The sequence below is a fragment of the Hylobates moloch genome, unplaced genomic scaffold, assembly GCF_009828535.3.
Source record: "Hylobates moloch isolate HMO894 unplaced genomic scaffold, HMol_V3 SCAFFOLD_12, whole genome shotgun sequence".
NCBI lineage: Eukaryota > Metazoa > Chordata > Mammalia > Primates > Hylobatidae > Hylobates > Hylobates moloch.
Window position 1 is genome coordinate 31,661,195 of NW_026652287.1, and position 22,916 is coordinate 31,684,110.

General features: G+C 39.8%; 1 protein-coding gene across 1 annotated transcript in view; it reads right to left on the reverse strand.

Annotated features, from left to right (window-relative positions):
- Positions 1–22,916, reverse strand: part of UTP20 (UTP20 small subunit processome component) — a 110,231-nt gene that overhangs the window by 68,976 nt on the left and 18,339 nt on the right. Inside the window, exons 13-20 of the mRNA XM_032171552.2 lie at positions 13,797–13,947; positions 13,101–13,163; positions 11,871–12,029; positions 10,374–10,450; positions 8,424–8,503; positions 7,950–8,190; positions 2,534–2,719; positions 569–659 (exon numbers count right to left, since the gene is read on the reverse strand). Coding sequence (XP_032027443.1) covers positions 569–659; positions 2,534–2,719; positions 7,950–8,190; positions 8,424–8,503; positions 10,374–10,450; positions 11,871–12,029; positions 13,101–13,163; positions 13,797–13,947 — 1,048 coding nt within the window. The remainder of the gene's footprint in view (positions 1–568; positions 660–2,533; positions 2,720–7,949; positions 8,191–8,423; positions 8,504–10,373; positions 10,451–11,870; positions 12,030–13,100; positions 13,164–13,796; positions 13,948–22,916) is intronic.

Sequence of the window (22,916 nt, forward strand, 5' to 3'; positions counted from 1 at the left end):
ATGTACTAAGGAAAATCTCTTATCCTATGAAGGTAATGACGGTCAATAAGATGCCAGGAAAAACATCCAAATGAAAAATGAAAATTTTGTTTCCCCAGATGGCTTAGAATGACATCCAATGCTTAATTCATTTCTGACATTAATTATTTTCTGCAAGCTTATCTGAAATTCAGGGCCACATAATTATGACTGCAATGGACTACAATAGATCCTGAAATCCCAGTCCTCTATGAAGTCTGACTAAACTAGAAGGGAAAAGTAGTCACTTGTTTTTTTGTATAAACCCTACTCCCTGATATAATTCATGCTTTGCTATTCTCACTGTTAACACAGCCAATCAATGTTTAGTTACCCAAAACGCCTTCAAAATCAGCTAAGTCAGTGCTAAAATTGTTTCTCAAGATAACAGAAAATATGTCTATTAATTTAAAAAAAAAGAACCTTTAATACTTAAAATGTAGACATGGGCCCTATTCAGCAATTATTGAAAATCTAAGCTACTCTGACAAAGAAAATGATAGAGAAAAGTTCACAAAGAATTACAGTGGCAAGAGTTTATTTTACTGACCTGAAGATATAACTCATATAGTTTGGATTCCAGATATAAGGCCCGTGGATTTGAAAATTTAGAGAAAACTTGCAAATGAGCAATTAATTGCCTAAACAAAAACAAAACAGAGAATGTTACAGAATTAAAGAATTGAGATCATTTTCTCAAACTGACATCTACAATTTTATTCTGACTAGAACTTCAAACACCCTGCCTATAGTTCCACTATTATATAAACAAGACTTGGTTATTTACATTTAGGAAATTATTCTCCAGCAATCCCGTAGTTTGGGCAGGCCTGTCCCTAAAATTCAGGTTCTCCACACCAAAAAATCATTCAGTGTGTGCTCAGAATGGTTTAAATTGAACAAAAATTAGAAAGTAACCAAACTGGTAAAATATTCCAAAATTGAACTCAGATGATTTTTGGAATTATTCCTTGTCTAGGTTCTATGTGGCAGACAGGAAAGTAGTAGAATATATTCTCCCTCACTTTCACATAATGTAAATACAGATGTCAGGCAACAGAGGTCCAGGTTAAGGCAACCAATGGCTGTTGCTCACCAAGAAGGAAGAAGAAATATATCTGAATATTTTCAGACTGTGGTTGACCATGGGTAACTGAAATTGTGGGAAGTGAAACCATGGACAAGGGGAGAGTATTGTATAGCGACATGAAGGCTGGCCATAATCTTTCCTGCCCCGTGCTTCATACACTATTTCTGTTAGTGGAGAAGACTTTCTTGGTTCTAGCTGTCTGGCAAACTTTCATCTTTCAGCACCAGAGGGCCTTCCCTGGGTCTTTTTTTTTTTTCAAGATGGAGTCTCAATCTGTGGCCCAGGCTGGAGTGCAGTGGCACAACCTTGGCTCATGGCAACCTCTGCCTCCTGGGTTCAAGTGATTCTATTACCTCAGCCTCCCAAGTAGCTGGGATTATAGGCGTGCACCACCACGCCTGGCTAATTTTTATATTTTCAGTAGAGACAGGGTTTTACCATATTGGCCAGGCTGGTCTCAAACTCCTAACCTCAAGTGATCCGCCCACCTCAGCCTCCCAAAGTGCTGGGATTACAGGTGTGAGCACCAGGCCTGGAATTCCTTACTGCGCTCCAATAACTTCTTTAAAAATATTTCTCCTATAAAAATATTTCACCCAGGCAGGATTGACTATGACTCCTGCATTGCAGTGGCTCTGTACAATTCATCTCTGTACACCAGCACTTAGCAAAGGGTACTCAATACAGTTGTTGAATGGATGAACTAATAAATGGCTCAGGGGAAATACGCAACAAATGGGCATATCACATTGAGATCTAAAGTGTTAAAATAACATCTGCACCAATCCAGTGGACCTGAGACACTCAATTCAGACAATCATCAAGTAAGCTGAAGTAACTTCTAAAAGCATGATCACTTCTTCTTTTAGGTTTCTAACAATTTAGGTAAATGAACAACTAAGAGAATAAGAAAGAGAGTATAACAAAAGCACGAGGAAAAAGTAACCAGTAGAAGACAAGTTAAAAGGCAGAGAAAAGTGCTAACAGGATGGTGGGGAAGGTGGGTGGAAGGAAAAAAAAAAAGTGCTAACATGCTTATTTTTAAGAAAAAGGATGTTCCATTACATATTTCCCTAGCATGCAAACACAACACCCTCACGCTGGGAAAGTGCACGACAAAGGTCAAAAGAATATCCAAACACTCCAGGTCCCAAAGTTCTCATCTATAAAAAGGAGCTACAATTAGATGACTCTCAAAAGTCCCCCAATCTAACATCATGTGGCTAACCAAGAAAAACCTAATAAGTAACCAACCAAAAAACTTGGAAGACTCACAGTTTTAGGCTGTTAAAGAAAATCCCAAGAAGATGTAGCGCTTATGTAAATAATTATCTGAGTAGTTGATTTTGTATAAAGCCGTAAGAGACCTCTTCCTGTTCCTCCCAGAACTGTGGATCTGTGATCTTTCGGCAATGGTGAACTTACTTTGCTGCAGCTCTCCTTGTCTTTTTCTTCTGTGAAGATTCATCTTGGGGCACTGCCTCTTCCTCCAACTCTTCATCATCTCCTGCGGCAGGTTCCTCTTCAATTTCCTCTGCCACCATCCCTTTGCCTTTTCTCCGCAGATCCTGGGTTGGAGCAACTTGCAGATCTGCTGGGTAATACTCATTGCTACCGTGGAAAGAAAGTCACAGGAGACTGATGAAGAATGCACACCAATCTGAAAGGTGCTGATTCTGTTCATGAGATGTCCACAGTTCACAGAATCACACACTGAAGAGACATCAGTGGCACCTTAGTCAAGCTTCCACAATATTACTCTTTTCTAATTTGGTCCTTCTTTAGTATGCTATTTGACAAGCAAATCACTAACTGTAGAAGATAGCCCATTCCACTGTTATACTGTTGAAAATATTTGAAATGTCTACTTTGGACTAAGTGGAAATCAGCCTCCCTATCTCTGGAACCACCACTGGGGGATGAGGGGTTAGAGATGGATGATATTAAATGATTAAAGTATAGCATTAGGACTGTGCTGGTCACTTTCCATCAGATACATTCTACTTTGCCAAAGTTCTCTTAAAAGTATAGTACCACCACAAAATTTAGTCCTCCAGGTATGGATTGATAAGACAGATGGAACTACCATCTCCAGAACCTTTTTGAGCAGCCACAACATGACAAAGATTGAAATTGAATGTCCATGTAATGCAAATCAGTGAGTCTTTCTGTTTTATCTCCTGTAAACTAAGCTTGTGCAGCTAAGCTTAATACAGTATTCACTTTGTTCTTATTAAATTTCAACCTTTATTTTTAGTCCAATGTTGCAATTAATGAATATTATCTTGAAGTCTGTCATTTAATGCATTAGTTTATGTCACTTTCATTCACTCATCCAAACAATTAACCTTTTGTTGTCTATTGAATGCAGGGCACTGGGCTAAAGATGCTAGGAAACTGACTGGATGGCCTTTCAAGTCCTCACTCAAAAACACACCGATAAAATAACATGTTTGAGGATGGCACCCTACCAACCCTCCTAAAAGAAACTCTAGCTTAGCCCAAGTTAACCTCCAGATCAATAACACTAAACTACAATCTGAGGGGTGGGACACTATGGTACTTGGTATTTTCATCTAGCAGAATCTAGCACTTAATAAATCAAAAAATGGATGAATGAAACAAGTAAAGTTTCTGTAAGTTACAAACTGCACCATCATCCACTTAATAACACGCCTATTATACTTGCAACATTCAATTAACCACATATTACACACTGTAACCTTTATCTCTGTGAACAGCATGTTCACTCATTCATCTGTTAAATAAAACAATTCACACAAAGCATCTGTAAGAGTGTCCAGCACACCGTAAGTACTCACTAAATGTCACCTTTCATTGGGATGCTGTTGCCATTGTTAGTCATTCGTTCTTGTTCCTGGTTTGGTTCGTCTCAGAGAATGTTTACAAGGGATTCACAAATTAGTTCTAATACCAAATTAATTGAAACATATTTAGAAATATAAATTGCTAGCCAAAAAATAAAAAGCCTATAGTATACTTCAAAGTCAGAATTAAAGGTGACATTTGGGTTTTCCATTAGTTCGGATCATCTATAAATGTATTTTTTATAGGTAATCCATGCCAACCAGTATTAATTTAAACATTTCTTAGAATTGTGTGTCTTTAGTCTCTAAATCTTTCTAAACTCAGAGACCCACTCCCTGTTACAGGCTCCTGTTTCTACCTCTACCCCACAGCATTTTGTACCGTTAGAGTGAGATCTTATCCTTAAGCTATGGGGTAAACTAATTCTTTAGGGAAAAACTTGGAAAATTAACATGGTCTGAAGTTTATATGCTACTAATACCACAAATGCCAGCTGGCATATGTATAGCCCTCGCAATTAAAAAAACTGATGTTATTTTATATAACCCTCAGAACAAAGCAAAAAAAAGCTAAACATCATTCTTATTCTATAAATTTATGCCCAAAGAATTATTTGAAAAAGAGAAAATCATTGCTCTTCTGCCACTATATCTACTGACCTGCTACATCTTTGCTTGTGCCTTGCCAGAATGAATTATCCATGCAAACCTTTGAATTTATGCACTGTATCCATCTCCTCTTACCTATTTGAAGACATAGTTCTAGCCTTTTTTTTTTTTTTAGACGGACTCTTGCTCTGTCACCCAGGCTGGAGTGCAGTGGCACAATCTCAGCTCACTGCAACCTCTGCCTTCTGGGTTCAAGCGATTCTTCTGCCTCAGCCTCCTGAGTAGCTGGGACTACAGGTGCACGCCACCAGGCCCAGCTAATTTTTGTATTTTTGGTAGAGACGGGGTTTCACCATATTGGCCAGGCTGGTCTTGAACTCCTGATCTCGTGATCTGCCCGCCTCGGCCTCCCAAAGTGATGGGATTACAGGCGTGAGCCACCATGCCTGGCCAGTTCTAGCCATTTTATCCTTTCTTGCATTATCAATTTTCCCCTCCTGTCTGGATCATTTGCACTGGTATCACATACATACACACTGTTAAGTCTTTTTTTGGGAGCAGAGACAAAGTCTTGTTCTGTCTCCGTAGCCCAGGCTGGAGTGCCGTGGCATGATCTCGGCTCACTGCAACCTCTGCCTCCGGGTTCAAGTGATTCTCCTGCCTCAGCATCCTGAGTAGCTGGGACTTACAGGTACGCACCACCATGCCCAGCTAATTTTTGTATTTTTAGTAGAGACGGGATTTCACCAGGCTGGTTTCGAACTCCTGACCTCATGTGATCTGCCTGCCTAGGCCTCTCAAAGTGCTGGGATTACAGGTGTGAGCCACTGTGCCCAGCCAACACTGTTAAGTCTTAACCCCAACAACAACAGCTCCCTCTCTGCCCCCGTGTTTCCCTCCACCTACATCCCTATGTCTGTTTCTTTTTTGCTACAAAAACTGTCCAAACTTGCTGTTTTCATTTTTTCTTTTCCAGTTTCTTGAGCTTTTATTTATTATTTATTTATTTATTTATTTATTTTGAGACGGAGTCTCGCTCTGTCACCCAGGCTGAGTGCAGTGACACAATTTCAGCTCACTGCAACCTCCACCTCCCGAGTTCACACCATTCTCCTGCCTCAGCCTCCCAAGTAGCTGGGACTACAGGCGCCCGCCACCATGCCCAGTTAATTTTTTGTGTTTTTAGTAGAGACGGGGTTTCACCATGTTAGCTAGGATGGTCTCGATCTCCTGACCTCGTGATCCACCCGCCTCGGCCTCCCAAAGTGCTAGGATTACAGGCATGAGCCACCACGCCCAGCAAGTTTATTTTAATTAGGCTGTCATCCCTATCAGATTAATCAAAACAACTCATTAAGGTCACCTTCATGTGGGTCACTCTGACTAAGGTCACTCCAAAGCCAATGGTCACTTTATTCCTCATCTGATTGACTTTTCAGACACATCTGAGTCAACTGATTACTGCCGCCTTTATTCTCTTCACTTGGTTTCCAGGATAGCAAGTGGTCTTTCTTCTTCTGTCACTCTTTCCTGGCTTCCTTTTCTGGTTCTTTATCTCCCAACTTCTAAATATTGGTATCAGTCCCTGAAAGTCTTTTCTCTCTACAGTCACACTCTAGATGACTTTATTCCCTATCTGATCATTTAAAATACCACCCATATATTGATAATTTCCAATTTGTTATCTCCAGATCAAACCTTTCCCTTGAGCTTTGAACTTCTAAATTAAATGCCTCTCTACATGACAACTCTACTTGGTTATTTATTCAGTGTCCTAAACTTAAAACATCTAAAAATGAACTTTTAATTCTCCCCCACAAACCTGCAACTCCTGCATTGCTCCTATCTCAGTAAATGAGAACTTTCTTCTAGTTGCTCAGGCCAAAGCCTTAGGGAACATCCTTGATTCTGTCCCTCCCCTATTCCTTCCCTCCCTCCTTCCTGTCCCACTCCCCACCACACACACCCATCCCACATCTGATCTGCTGGCAAATCTCACAGGCTGATCTAGTTGCAACCTTTCATAAATGTATCTTATCGAATTGAAATCATTAAAAAAATACCCATCTTCACTGTTATAACTTAGTTAAGTCGCCATCACTTCTTGCCTGGACTTGCAATCTCCTCATGACTGGTCTCTCTACTCTCACCAATGTCATTCCACAGTCTACTCTCAACACAGCAGCCATAAAAATCCTTCAGAAAACTTAGGTCAGGTCAGCCTTCTGCTTAAACCTCCAAATGGCTTCTTATTTCACCGAAAGTAAGAGCCAAAGTCCTTCCTATCCTTTAAAGGCCTACACACTTTCGTCTCCTGCTGACTTACTGCCCTCATCTCCAACCACGTCCTCCCTGGATCATTCTGCTAGAACCACTCAGATCTTGCTGTTCTTTGAACAAGCCAGGCATGTTGTGGTTTATGGCCTGCTTGACCTAACCCTACAGCATTTTCCCAGGAAACTACTATAGGAAAACATGCTTTTTATGTATTACTTAGTAATGTTCTGCACACCACACCCCTCATCTGTAGTTTTAATACAATCAGACTCTCACATAGCATATCCAGTTAAAACAAAACAATGCTCCAGAAAACTCCTGTTATTCCTCAGCATCATAGGCAGAAACATCAAGAGGCCCCAAGCAGTGTTGGCGCTGGGTCACTGGAAAATACCTTCAAGCCCCAGGCAGGCAATAAAATAATGAATAACAGGTCAAGAAATAATAAGGCCTTTTTACATGAATCAAACTCAGTGTGGCCCTTCTTATACTGTAACCCGGAATTTTTTATTAATACCACTGGCATGCTGGTTAAATTTTGATTTATATCAAAATCAAATGGTGAACCAAACTAGTTTAGTTGTTATCTGATACAGCCAGTGCTTTGTAGCTGTGCCAATGATTTGAAAACGTGACAGATGTATAAAGAACTCAGCCTAGGCTGGGTGTGGTGGCTCACGGCTGTAATCCCAGAACTTTGGGAAGCCGAGGTGGGTGGATCACCTGAGGTCAGGAGTTCAAGACCAGCCTGGCCAACATGGAGAAACTCCGTCTCTACTAAAAATACAAAATTAGCCAGGCGTGATGGCGCATGCCTGTGCCCAGCTACTCTGGGAGACTGAGGCAGGAGAATCGCTTGAATCTGGGAGGTGAAGGTTGCAGTGAGCCGAGATCGCGCCACTGCACCCCTGGGCAACAAGAGCAAAACTCTGTCTCAAAAAAAAAACAAAACAACAACAACAACAACAACAAAAAACACCTCAGCCTAATGGATGATTGGAAGCAGAAAGAAAAAAGGCAAAAAACAAAAACAAAACAAAGAACTCAGCCACTTTGGGAGGTTAATACTTCTCACGTTCTCTTCTTCATGCCCCACCAGGGACATATTCTTAGAAGAGGAAACTTACTTGATAAATCTCAAGAAAAGCGGGGAAAGCTCCCTGGACCGTGGCTCTACTCTTTCTGGGAATTTGGTCAGAGCTCTCCAGAGCAGGAATCTGAAGTTGGTGTGGTCAAGTCTTTCCCGACAGTCAGTTTTCAATGCTAACTGCTCATGATAAAGAGCTCCAACATCTCCTTCCTGGGTCTGCTCCCAACTTTCACCTCCAACGGACTTCTCATCTGTCATATCATTCTGTAGTTCCTTCTCTGCAAGAAAGTTGTCGTAATCACCAGACAAATATCAACATTTATCTTAAGTGTTTTCTCAAGAGAGGGCATTTCTTTCTCTATAATGTAAGGAAACAATGTCACTCCCAAAAGTTATCAAGATAATATATGTTTCATCTCTGTTTTCCAATTTCGTGAGTAATTAAGCAGTAAAAACAAAACAGTTAAACAACCACTTTTCTTCGCAGCCTCCTCACAACCCCTTTACATACCAGCATGCGTAGCTGCTTTTTCTAGATGCTCATAGTAGACTTTCCAAAATTGCTTATTTTCCATTTCGTGTGCATGAGAACTAAGGAAAAAAAAATCACAAAATAAAAAGTGTGGTATGGTCATTTTAAGATTGCTCATAGAAAAAAAAAAGAGTGAAAGGATATAACTAAAATGTTAATTAGGTTATCCCTCAATGTGGGGTCATAAACACCTTTTGTACTTTTCTATATTTTTCAAAATGCTTGCACTGAGCACAAATTATTTTTATAGTTATAAAGCACTAAAGAGTATTTTTAAAAATATAAGTAGATCCTTAAGAGAAAATCATTTTTAAAGGCACACTAATGAAACTGGGGCATGGGGCATGAATAAGATCCATTAAGAGAAGAAGGGGCCCTCTGGAGAGAAAAGTCAGTTTGTTCAAAACTAACTTAAAAATAATGAGTTTCCCTCCACCAAATTTAAATATACTTATTAACACAAAAACAAAATAAACATTCACTAACTACATGAAACATACTTTTCAGAACTTAAAAGGAGACATTAGATGGATCACATAAAGTGCTTATGTAGTTTGATATCCTAGCAACAATACTCTCAAATATTCTGTCACTAATTTTCTAAGAATATGCATAAACTTTACAGATGACATGTACTATATATGTTGGGAACTGACTCTACTCAGAAAACAAACCAACAGGTATGTTGTTGTTTCCGTCCTTCCAAACAGAAAGAGGTATCCAACAGGAAGACAGCCCAGCCACTAGGGAGAATGCCTCATGGCATTCAGTAATTAAAGAACCAACACTGTGGATAGTGTGCTACTGGTAACATGTATGTCAAATTCTCTCTTCTGAAAGTGTAATAAACAAAATAATGAAGCTGATGTTGGGAGAATCTTGCTTTTGGCACACTGGTTTTGATGGCTTTGAAAGGTAGTAAAAGGTAGACAAATTGTAGTAAAAGGTAGACAAGGGTAGTAAAGGTACACAAATTAGTTTCAAATTGTAAAGGGATCTGTCTATAAATGTTAACTCTCTTATTCTGTCAAATAAGAACTAATAACTAATCATTGGGGTTTTTAAAGGCCTCACATGACATATTTCCAATCTGATAAAAAAGTGAGTGTGTATTATCTGAAGACAAATGTCTGAAGACAGATTTCTACATATGAGCCATAACGTGTATTTTTTTTTTTTTTTTTTTTTTTGGGAGACAGAGTTTCACTCTTGTTGACCAGGCTGGAGTGCAATGGTGCAATCTTGGCTCACCACAACCTCCACCTCCTGGGTTCAAGTGATTCTCCTGCCTCAGCCTCCCGAGTCGTTAGCATTACAGGCAGGTGCCATCATGCCTGGCTAATTTTGTATTTTTAGTAGAAATGGGGTTTCTCCATGTTGGTCAGGCTAGTCTCGAACTCCCGACCTCAGGTGATCCACCTGCCTCAGCCGCCCAAAGTGCTGGGATTACAGGCATGAGCCACTGTGCCTGGCCTATAACATGTATTTTCTATGTGACCACTAAAGACATTTTGGGGCAAAGTGATTTTGGATGCTAGACAGCAAGGTTTTGAAAAAAAGTCTTTATTTTTAAAGTATGGCTCAATGACTCAAAATACAGAAATAAAATTATGCAATTATTATACTTCCTTGCTGTAACAAATTTTAATAACACAAAAGTATCATAAAAAGCAAAAACAGAAACTCCTCCAAAGTTATTTCAACACACAAAGAGACACACATACAACATTGGAACTACTGAAGATGTGGCATCGGAGAGAATAATTCATATTTATGTTTAATTCACCTTGTCTCACAAAGGATTTAAAGTACTGTAAATACCATATATACCCATTCATTTAAATCACACCCAGAAGGAGTACAATCTGGGCCCCATCATTCTACAGTAGTTAAAGTATAATAGTTTCATCCCATTTAACCCATGTTTACCTTATGAGTTCAATAACAGGATCCCAGAGTGCACTGAAATTAATATATAGCATGCCTAACAAATAACGAAGTGGCACCTGCAATTACAGAAGACTAGTTTAGTATTGAGTAATGAAATACAATACAGAACAGAAGTACTGAAATGCAAACATCCCAAGTTGGACAACCTGAGGTTTGGAAAGAAGCCTGTGCGATAAGAAAAGAAGTTGCAGGCACCAATCCAAAATTCAATGTATACTAATTTTCCTCTTCTCCCCAAAATGTTACTCACTATTTAAAATAGAAGAATTGCTACGGCAAACATAGTATTCAAATTCACTCCAGGTATTCATTCATTTAAATGAACAGATTTGACTAATGATTAAATTCCCTTCTAACAAATGTTGCTGTCACCAGATTAAGACAAAACTTCAACAGTAGTCAGTAATGCACACATGCGAAAGAACGCAAGGAAACATGATGTGAATGACTGAGGCTTTGCAAGTTCAGTAAGAGGGTCTGAAGTTTCCCAGTCACCTTTTGGAATAAGGGTCATTATTACTAATCCCCATGTGCTAGGGAGGCACCATCCAGACTGGTAGTTTTATTATTATTTAGGGATGGTGTGTTTATATATATTCTAGCAGCAGTCTTTTTTCCAAATGAAACAGAAGTATATTTATATACCTAATTTATAAAACAGGTAAGAGAAGAACTGCTCTGACTGAAGGGAGAATGCCTCCTTTTGGCCTTACTCCCAAAGGAGTCTGTGATGTATCTTCAAGGGTCATGGAATGAAAACCCTGATATAAAACATAGAGGGCCGGGCCGGGCGCGGTGGCTCATGCCTGTAATCTCAGCACTTTGGGAGGCCGAGAAGGGCGGATCACGAGGTCGGGAGATCAAGACCATCCTGGCTAACACGGTGAAACCCCATCTCTACTAAAAATACAAAAAAATTAGCCAGGTGTGGTGGCATGCACCTGTAGTTCCAGCAACTCAGGAGGCTGAGGCAGGAGAATGGCGTGAACCTGGGAGGCAGAGCTTGCAGTGAGCAGAGATCGCGCCACTGCACTCCAGCCTGGGCGACAGAGCGAGACTCCATCTCCAAAAAAAATAAATAAATAAAAATAGAGGACTGATGTTCTGCAGCAGCAAACAAATCTAGTGAAGAAGAGCAGGCTTTAAACCTGACATTGAGTCCTGTTGCCACTACCTACCTACCTACCTACCTACCTGCATCACTCAGGTTTAACGAGCCCCTGCTTACTCATTTCTAAAAAGGTACTAACATGGCCAGGTACAGTGGCTCACGCCTGAAACAGAGAATACTAAATTATTCCTACTACTTAAAAGGCTGGCAGAGCTATTTAACTCAAAGCATCTAAGAGAACTGGGGATTTCCCTTACTATTTTTAAATTATTATTATTATTATTTTGGTAACTACTTGGTGTGCTTCCCCAAACAGGATTTAAAGCATGAATTAAAAAGGAAAAATAAAAGAACATTATTTTTACCTCCTGTAACGGCCCATCAGGGACAGCAGTCTGTACCACGTCATGTCTTAGTTTTCTCAAATGAAGAAGCTTCTCTCTATAATCATTCACAGTTGCTGGAACAAGTTCTGCCTGGCGTAATATAGCAAAGACAGACTGCCGCTCTGAGAGCCCATCATCCTGAATAAACAGAGAAAACCATGGAGAAGACCAGTCAGTATTCTGATTTTCCAAAAAGAACATTAAATGTGACCAAAGATCTAAAAATAGAAAAACTGGAATATGTTAATATTTTTAATGAAATAAGCAACACTTTTTTTTTTGGTAAATGATTCTTTTCTCCCCATACCATTTACTTCTTGGTAGATAATTTAGTGCCTGGTGCATAAATGACAACTAAACAACAGGAAAATCATTCTCAAGTCACTCAAATTGATTGGCAACATTTGTTGAAATAAAAATAAAATGTATATATGCTTTTGCTTCACAAATCTACTCCCAGTAATCTGCATTATGGAACTATTTCCCTACATAAACATACCCATATAAGGATGTTCACTGCAGTATTGTTTGAAATCCTAAAAAAATGCAAAACCTACCTAACCATCCATCAACAAGAAAATGGCTAAATAAGACATTTTCAACTGTGGAGTAGTATTCAAACTTCAAAAGGAATGAGATAGATATTGGCTGGGTATAGTGGCTGACACCTATAATCCCAGCACTTTGGGAGGATGAGGTGGGCAGATCACTTAAGGTCTGGAGTTCGAGACCAGCCTTGCCAACATGGCAAAACTCCATCTCTACTAACAATACAAAAATTAGCCAGGCACCTATAATCTCAGCTACTCGGAAGGCTGAGCCAGGAGGATTGCTTGAGCTGGGGAGGCGGAGATTGCAGTGAGCCGAAATCACGCCACTGCATTCCAGCCTAGGTGACAGAGTGAGACCCCGTAAAAAGAAAAGAAATGAGGTATGAGGTAGATATAGAGGTAATCATATGGAAAAACCCAATTTGTTTAAATTATGTGTGTGTGTGTATTCAAAAAGTTTGAAAGAATATTCACCAATTAACGGTGGATTTTCAGTGGTGACTTTATTGGTAGACAGGAGTAAGAGTTACTAAAAAAAATCAATTTTTATGATAGATATTTATATAGTGTGTTAATTTTCTGCAAAGGTATCATTTTGGAAACTACAATAACATGTAAAACTATATTTTTTTAAAACCTATCCACTCAGTTAAAATACCTCCATTGATTCCGGAAGCTGGACATCAAAATGGTTTAGGATCCTTATTGTCAAAAGCCGAATCTGGAGAAAGTAAAAGGCATCTTTCAAATTCCAAAGATTAACCATAAAAAGAAACTGATTCACAGTCAGCAAGATTTAAGTTTTAGACAATTAAAAAAAAAAAACACCATTTGACCAGAGTAATACGTGTCTATTCTAGCCCTTATTTCATATTCAACACCAACCAACACCTAGTTAAAATAGTACATGGAACAATTAGTAGTTTCTTTGAACTATGACACTATAACCATGTCTGTAAATAAATACAAAGAAGTTGATTAAGTTGACAATTCAATTAAAGTTAGTGATTTTTATTCCTAAGTAATGTACAATATTCAGGTATTTCCGCATACCTAAATGAGCAGGAGAACCACCTAGAAGATTTAAAAAAAAAACTATGTTGATTTTTCAGGTCTACCCCAGCCCTACTGAATTGGAATCTTTGAGGGTAGGGACCCAGAATTTGTATTTTTATTAATCTCCCTAACTAATCCTACTGCAATCGGTTTGCAGGCCAACATTTAAGAATCATTGCTTTAAACAGAAATCATCCCACAGCAACACTTTCTAACTAAGATGCTCTGAAAACCACTGCACTCCATATAGAAACAGGAGAAGAGAGACTGAGGACACACTACCACAAAACACCATTACCTTGGATACGCCAGTTGAAATGTTTGCTTGTAACTTGGGAAATAACTCCATTAAAGCCTCCTGGGAAAGTGGCCCTTTGCAGCCACACAAGGCTAATCTCTGATAATAGAGATCAGCCAACAGCAATACAGATGGCTCCAGGGGAAAGGTTCTGCAACGAGATGTTCATTAGACCCAAACTGTACCATATAACCCAGAGTATCTACACTATAGTATAAGCCACAGAAAATGATCACTGATGAAGAAAATGTAAAAGGTAACAGGCAAAAGTCTCATGTGGATATCTGCTCACTTCATAGATGAAGAATCGGAGGCCCAGCAATAATGAGTGACGTATGCAAGGACACAGCTGGTTGTAGGCAGAGGCGGGAGTAGAAAATGCTAGACTCCAATGTTGCATCTTCAATCCACATAGTTGTAAATGACAGCCACGTTTTATATATACATATGTTTTTTGTTAAAAATATATATATATAATATTTATTAAGTGTTTGTCATGTGCCAGGCACCGAGCTAATGAGGAGAGTAGATAGGAGTGGTCTGACACATGAGCTCTGGGGTAGGGCAGCCCAGGGTTGAATCTGGCACCATTACTCATGAGTGGTATAACCTCAGGCAAGTTGCTTAACCTCTTGGTTCTATCCTTATGCAACAAATATTCATTGAGTACCTACTATGTACTGTGACTTTTCTAGATACTGTAGATATAGCAGTTAACAAAGTTCCTTTTCCTGGAACTTATATTCTAGTAAGGGAAAGTAGCCAATAAATAAGTACTATGACAATAATGAGTGTCATGGAGAAAAGTAAACCAGGGGAAAAAGGCTTGACAAAGAGATTGACATGCAGAGAGTTGTGGGGAGACAGTGTGGAGGTGAAGAGAAGAACCATATGATACAGGGGTGCTCCTAAAAAAAGGAGACCGAAGGAAGTGAAAAAGTCAGCTAAAAGGGTATCTGAAAGAAAAGCATTCTAGGCAGAGGGAACTGCAATGCCAAGTCTGAGGTGTGCTTGTCTGCAGGAACATCGAGGAGACCATCTCAGCTGGAACTAACAAAGAGTGCCTGAAGATGTCAGAACTAGCCAGGGGTTCGCTCATACAGAGCCCCGAGGAACATGATGAGGACGCTGGATTTTATACGGAGTGAGATGGGATATCTCTTGAGCAAGGTTTCTCTACCGTAGCACTACTGACATTTTGCGCCAGAGAACTCTTTGTGGTGGAGGGCAGTGCTGCCCACTGCAGGTGGTTCAGCAGCATCCCTGGCCTCCACCCACTAGATGCCAGTAACAGTGCTCTTTCCCCGTGCTGTGACAGCCAGAAAGTCTCCAGGGTTGCTCCCAGTTGAGAAACACTGTATCAGAGGGTTATGAGCAAAGGAGTAGCATGATGTGTCCTATACTTAGAAGCAGCAGGGCAAGAGGGAAGGACACTCATCAGGAGTTCAGACCAGGGCTTTCTTTTGAAACTTTAGTTCCTCCATCTATACTGATAACAGTACCCACACATCATGGAGTTGTTGTGATACAATCAATGCAATTGTTTATTACTATTATTACCTGCATTGTACAACTTAATCTCTACAAGGTGAGATTTCTATTCCTTCCTTTTTTTTTTCCACTACGCCTTTTTGAGAGATAATCAAGTCGAGGTTAACTAAGTCACCCAAGGCTACAGAGCTAGTAAGTGGTGGATTCAAGACTCAAAATCAGGCAGTCTTGGCTGTGAAACCTAGGTGCTCATCAGTCTACTAGCATAGCAAAGAGAACAGAATCGAGCATCTACTCTGCAAGTTTATGCCCCTGCCCTCAAAACCAGAGCCACTCCTGTTGGACATCTCTGTGTCTCCAAGGCTTAGAGCCACCTGGCTGGGAGGCAAGCTGGCCTTCCCCAGGAGGAACATGGACCCCATTCTGTGCTATGTGTGTCTTTTGTTTCAACTTCTACGGCCACCTTCAATTGTTTATACCAAGGGTGAAAGTATGAGAAGTTTAAACAGAATGATTTTAAAAGGGAGACTATGTAATATGGTAAATGTAGTGATGTCAAAGAACTAATCCTCTCTACAGGAAGTTAATTTAAACCAATGCAATTAACCATGGAGAAATGCCAACTTCACCCAGATTTGGAAAGGCAAAGAGATTCCAGATTATTACAGTATTCCCCTACAGTCTCAACACAGCAGCCAGAGTGATTCTTTTTAGGTCAAAGTCATTCTACTGCCAAAAATCATCCCATGGCCTCCCCTTTCATTCAGAGTAAAAGCCAAGGCCCTACGGTGACCTAAGGAGGTCTACTGCCTCCACCTCTCTGTCCTCTTCTCCTACCGCCCACTCTCGTGCTCTGCTCAGCCAAGATGACCTCTCCTTGCTATTTGAGCCAGGCACCCACCACCCCCACAGAGCGTTGGCATTCATATCGCCTCCAGGTCTGGAACCCAGGGAGCAGCCCAGACCACAGGTATCCTCATGGCTTACATCCCTCACTGCTTTCCGCCTTCTGCTCAAGTGTCTCCTCCTCGGTAAGTTATCTCGACTTAAAACTGCTACCGCTCCCCTCACCTCTGGACTCTCCCTATCCCCTGACCCTGCTTTGTTTTTCTTCACAGCACTTAGCACCTCCTAACACGCTATATAGTTTACTTTTTATTCTGTTTAGTGCCTCTTCTGGCTAGAGCATTAGCTACAAGAAAGCAGGGAATTTTGTCTGTTTTACTCACCATGTTTCACAGTGCCTGGAACAGGGCTTGGCATGTGAGAAAAGCAAATGATTACCTACTGAACAAAGTGAATGAATAAATCTTTAAAACCCTTGGAAATAAAATGGAGTAGACTTCAGGAAAAAGCAGCAAGGCTTGACCTTTAGAAATGACATATTGTTTTTTTCTTGTAAATTAGTTTGAGTTCATTGTAGATTCTGGATATTAGCCCTTTGTCAGATGAGTAGGTTGCCAAAATTTTCTCCCATTCTGTAGGTTGCCTGTTCACTCTGATGATAGTTTCTTTTGCTGTGCAGAAGCTCTTTAGTTTAATGAGATCCCATTTGTCGATTTTGGCTTTTGTTGCCATTGCTTTTGGTGTTTTAGACATGAAATCCTTGCCCACGCCTATGTCCTGAATGGTATTGCCTAGGTTTTCTTGTAGGATTTTAATGGTTTTAGGTCTAACATTTAAGTCTTTAATCCATCTTGAATTAATTTTTGTATAAGGTGTAAGGAAGGGATCCAGTTGCAGCTTTCTACATATGGCTAGCCAGTTTTCCCAGCACCATTTATTAAATAGGGAATCTTTTCCCCATTTCTTGTTTTTGTCAGGTTTGTCAAAGATCAGATAGTTGTAGCTATGCGGCATCATTTCTGAGGGCTCTGTTCTGTTCCATTGATCTATGTCTCTGTTGTGGTACCAGTACCATGCTGTTTTGGTTACTGTAGCCTTGTAGTATAGTTTAAAGTCAGGTAGCGTGATGCCTCCAGCTTTGTTCTTTTGGCTTAGGATTGACTTGGCAATGCGGGCTCTTTTTTGGTTCCATATGAACTTTAAAGTAGTTTTTTCCAATTCTGTGAAGAAAGTCATTGGTAGCTTGATGGGGATGGCATTGAATCTATAAATTACCTTGGGCAGTGTGGCCATTTTCACGATATTGATTCTTCCAACCCATGAGCATGGAACAAACAACTCCATCAAAAAATGGGCAGAGGACATGAACAGACACTTCTCAAAAGAAGACATTTATGCAGCCAAAAAACACATGAAGAAATGCTCATCATCACTGGCCATCAGAGAAATGCAAATCAAAACCACAGTGAGATACCATCTTACACCAGTTAGAATGGCCATCATTAAAAAATCAGGAAACAACAGGTGCTGGAGAGGATGTGGAGAAATAGGAACACTTTTACACTGTTGGTGGGACTGTAAACTAGTTCAACCATTGTGGAAGTCAGTGTGGCGATTCCTCAGGGATCTCGAACTAGAAATACCATTTGACCCAGCCATCCCATTACTGGGTATATACCCAAAGGACTATAAATCATGCTGCTATAAAGACACACGCACACGTATGTTTATTGCGGCACTATTCACAATAGCAAAGACTTGGAACCAACCCAAATGTCCAAAAACGATAGACTGGATTAAGAAAATGTGGCACATATACACCATGGAATACTATGCAGCCATAAAAAATGATGAGTTCGTGTCCTTTGTAGGGACATGGATGAAACTGGAAAACATCATTCTCAGTAAACTATCGCAAGGACAAAAAAACAAACACCGCATGTTCTCACTCATAGGTGGGAATTGAACAATGAGAACTCATGGACACAGGAAGGGGAACATCACACTCCGGGGACTGTTGTGGGGTGGGGGGAGGGGGGAGGGACAGCATTAGGAGATACACCTAATGCTAAATGACGAGTTAATGGGTGCAGGAAATCAACATGGCACATGGATACATATGTAACAAACCTGCACATTGTGCACATGTACCCTAAAACCCTAAAGTATAATAAAAAAAAAGAAAAAAAAAAAATGACAAAGCAGTATTGAGAGTAGTGGAGAGGGGTCACTACTCCTTTCCAGAGAGGGGACGTTTGGTCCAATTTTAAGCTGGGAAGGATCCAGCCTTGCAAAGATTTCAGTGAGAGACTCTCCAGACAGAAGGAAAAGTTAATTGCAGAGACTCTGGGACAGGAATAAGCTCAGCATGTTTGAAGTACAGAAAGAAAACCTCTGTGGGTAAAGAGCAAGGAGGAGATTGAGATGAGAGGAGATTGAGGTGGACGAGGGTCAAACCACAGAGGGCCTTACAGGATGACGTAAGGAGTATGGACTTCATTGGTGGAGCCATTGGCAGGTCTGGAAAACAGGAATGACGTGGCAACTAATGACTCACTTTTGTTTTTTAAAGCATCTCAGTATTTTGTAAGATTTTTACAGATTGTTGAGTCATGATTATTACTAAAAGATTATACATATCAAGATGTGGTGACTTTAAGGAATTGATAATTAAATTAACTTAATTATCTATCATGATTTCCAAACACTAAACATCCTAGTAGGTATGAAACAAAAGAGAATGTAGCTTTTTGGTGAATGTTTTTTCTTGTTTTTTTTTTTTTTTTCCTTCCTGCCCCTACCGGACCGATTTTTGGTGAATTTTAATGATAAAAAGGGTGCAAGAGTAAAAACCTGATATTCCACATCTATTGCATAACAAGCTAACCAGACTGGAGTTGGAGAATAAGTTGTAAAACAAATCATTTAACTTATGATATCTGTGATTTTTCTTTTGATTAGATTTTTGTCTTTCAAATAGGACCAAGGTGTAGTACACTGGCAAAATTAAAAAGAGGCTAACAAGAATAGTACCAGAGTCACAGATATTCAAAACAGAATGTCATGTCGGAAAATGTCATTGAGCAACTGTGTATCTGATCAAAGCAGCAGGAGAAAATTACTTATATATCAATCATTTTAGTGGTATTCGTCAATTTCATCACAGTAACTTTGCAACATCATTCTACATTTGTGGAAAGTAGTAAAATTCATGTCAAAAAGGAAAGGGAGAATGGAAGAAGTCAGTTCATTCCAGTGAATTGCCAATCAAAAACGTGCCCAGGAGCACAAAATTGAGAAATCATACTTAAAACTAGAAGAAACTTGGTTTAAGTTATAAAGCAAATTAAAATAGAAGTGAAAGGAAGTAGAGCCAGTGGAGTTGAAAAAGCTTCTCAATGAAAACTCAGTAAATGACTCACATTTGTTTAGCTCAGCCACCACCACCAATTCCTTCCCTCTAATGCTCCACAATGGTAAAAATTCAATTTTATTTCAGACTTCAGAGGGTGAGAGCAATTACATTCTCTGTTATTTTAAACATTTTTTTTAATCCTTCAGATCCTATATAAAGCAGAAGAAGACTAGATCCAAGGGAAGAAACGAACAGTTTCCAGTATTGGACCATCTTTTATCTATAATTAAGTTACCCCCAAATAAAGATACTACTTACCTTTCACAATCTTGGGCAGCCCTCGTGGTGTTACCTCATATTAGGTAAGAAAATAAGCTACGTTTAATTTTGAAAGAGATAACATGCTGATTAAAATATGTTAGTCATTCCTTGCTGTTCTCTGAAACAAACCATTGAATGCCAGTTTGAACTTTTCCCTTTTTCTCCCCCTTGGACAGACCTCTTGAGAAAGAGAAGGTGATAGCACTCGTCACTAGCTTCATAGAGGCACTCTTCATGACTATTGATAAAGGGAGCTTTGGGAAAGGTCAGTTACAATCATCATTTCTTCTTTTCTGGCACACTCAAAGTAATTGTAAACACATGAGCTATTAGAGAATGATACTTACATTGTGTTCTGGCATAATCCCCTGGATGATAAATCTGGAAGAAATGAGGATATGATGGGCATGTCTCACTTGTACCACATAATGTGGTGACTGGGTCACAATGGCTTGAGCATAGGGAAGGGGACATATCAAAAGGATGCCATGGCTTAGAAGGCCATTTGTTTTTGAGCCCCATACCAGGTCCAATTTCTCATCTCCCACGTACATCTGACTCCTAGTATACACCTTATGCTCCAAGCAAATCCATTTGCTTACCCTGAGAAAGACACATTCTTTTACAACTGTATGGCTGCCTTTGCCCATGTGTTTCCTCTGCATGGAGAGCTTTCTAGGTCTTTGTCATTCAGTGAACTCTTGCTTATCTTTCAAAACTCAGCTCAGGCACAACACCTCTAGGAAGGCCTTTATGACTCTTCAGGCAGAATTACACTGCCCTGCCCAAAACACCATTTCCTATTAGATACTTATGTATCTCCCCCACTAGCCTGCAAACAGCAATTCAAAAGCAATTATTTAATATTTTGTTTTATTCTAATGCAGAATTTTAAAAAAATCACGTGTATATAGTAGTCATTCGTTCACTTAAATATTAATATTAATGTGCTACATTCTGTGTTAGATACTAAGCAGATGTGTTAGAGAATAAAGTGGACTCACCGCATGTCAAGTGCTCTGTAGCCATATGTGACTGGTGGCTACTGTACTGGATTGTGGCAACATATTAGGACAAGTATTTTTACCATTGTAGAAAATTCTATTGTACAGCACTGATCTAGAGCCTAGAGCAGGGACTGGTAAAATCTTTTTGTAAAGGACCAGACAGTAAATGTTTTAGGTCTTATGGGCCACATTCAGTCTTTGTGGCATACACACACACACACACACACACACACACATATATTTTAAAACAACCCCTTCAAAATGTAAAAAACATTTTTAGCTTGCAGTCCATATAGAAACAGGCTGCCTACCAGATCTGACTTGCAGACCATATAGTTTGCTGACCTCTGGGCTAGAGACATAGTTTGCTGACCTCTGGGCCACAGACTAAATGAGTGTTTAATTAATATCATTAATTATGTTGGATATCATGGCTTAGGCCTGTAATCCCAGCACTTTGGGAGGCTGAGGCGGGAGGATCACCTGAGGCCAGGAGTTCAAGACCAGCCGGGGAAACACAGTGAGACCCCCGCCCCCCCACTCTCTATTTTAAAAAATAAGGCTGGGTGTGGTGGCTCATGCCTGTAATCCCAGCACTTTGCAAGGCCGAAGTGAGTGGATCACCTGAGGTCAGGAGTTTGAGACCAGCCTGGCCAATGTGAGGAAACCCCATCTCAACTAAAAATACAAAAATTGGCTGGGCGTGGTAGCACACGCCTGTAATCCTAGCTACTTGGGAGGCTGAGGCAGGAGAATCACTTGAACCTGGGAAGTGGAGGTTGCAGTGAGCCAAGATCACACCACTGCACTCCAGCCTGAGTGATGGAGCAAGATTCTGTCTCAAAATAAATAAATAAATAAATAAATAAATAAATAAATAAATAATATCATTAATTGAATATATTATGGGTAGTAGCCATTGAATATGTGATTTCTTATAAACTTGAGAAATACAATCAGCAAGTTTTATACCAAGATAATTTCTTAGCTATTCCTGCACTCCTCAAAAGTCCTAGTTTTGATGACATCAGTGAGTGGGACCATTATACTTGGTACTCATTTTGGTTAATGGAACATACACATTTTTATTCTCTACTTCTGAGTATTTATTTATTTATTTATTTTGAAACTGTCTTGCTCTGTCACCCAGGCTGGAGGGCAGTGGCACGATCATGGCTTACTGTAGTCTTGACCTCCCAGGCTGAAGCAATCCTCCCATCTCAGCCTCCTGAGTAGCTGGGACTACAGGTGTGAACCACCATGCCCAGCTAATTTTTAATCTTTTATAGAGATGAGGTCTTAACTGTGTGGCCCAGGCTAGTCTTGAACTCCTGGCCTCAAGTGGTCCTCCCACCTCAGCACCACCAAAGTGCTGGGATTACAGATATGAGCCACCATGCCCAGCCAGTATTTTCTTAAGAAAGGTAAAATATAGGACTTGGAAACTTCTCTTTTCTGTTTCTTTCTGTTATATTCGGATGTTTGACAGACAATTCTTTGGAAGGCACAAATTCACTTTAAGAACTTCCCATAAGTAGCAAGTGTTCGATAAATAAGGTGTTTGATAGTTATAATGTCAAAGAAATAAGTAATGTGGTTTCTTCTGTTTTTCTGCCTTAGGAAACTTATTTGTTCTTTGTCAAGCTGTAAATACTCTACTAAGTTTGGAAGAATCTTCTGAACTTCTTCATTTGGTTCCTGTGGAACGTGTGAAGAATTTAGTATTGTAAGTAAACATCTTCCAGTTGGTTTAGTAATGAATAAAATATAAAAGCCTCTATTGTTGTGAAATTTTGGACACAATGAAAATCCCTTTGATGTATTTTATACCTGAGTTGTATTCACATAGTGAAATTTAATATTGATTTAGATCCTCCAGTTAAAATAAGTACATTTGACACAGTCTTTAAGTACAGATTCATCTTTGTAAAGGGTGTTTTATTGCGTGTGTAGATTAACGTTGTAAAGTTTGAAGGGTTTGTAATGCTGATCATTGCCAACTGTCACATGGCATGGTGTTGACCTTTTATAACTTCTTTAGTGGTTCCAACATGCACATTCCAACTTGTTCTGCCTCAACTTGAGGTGATCAGCATTTCC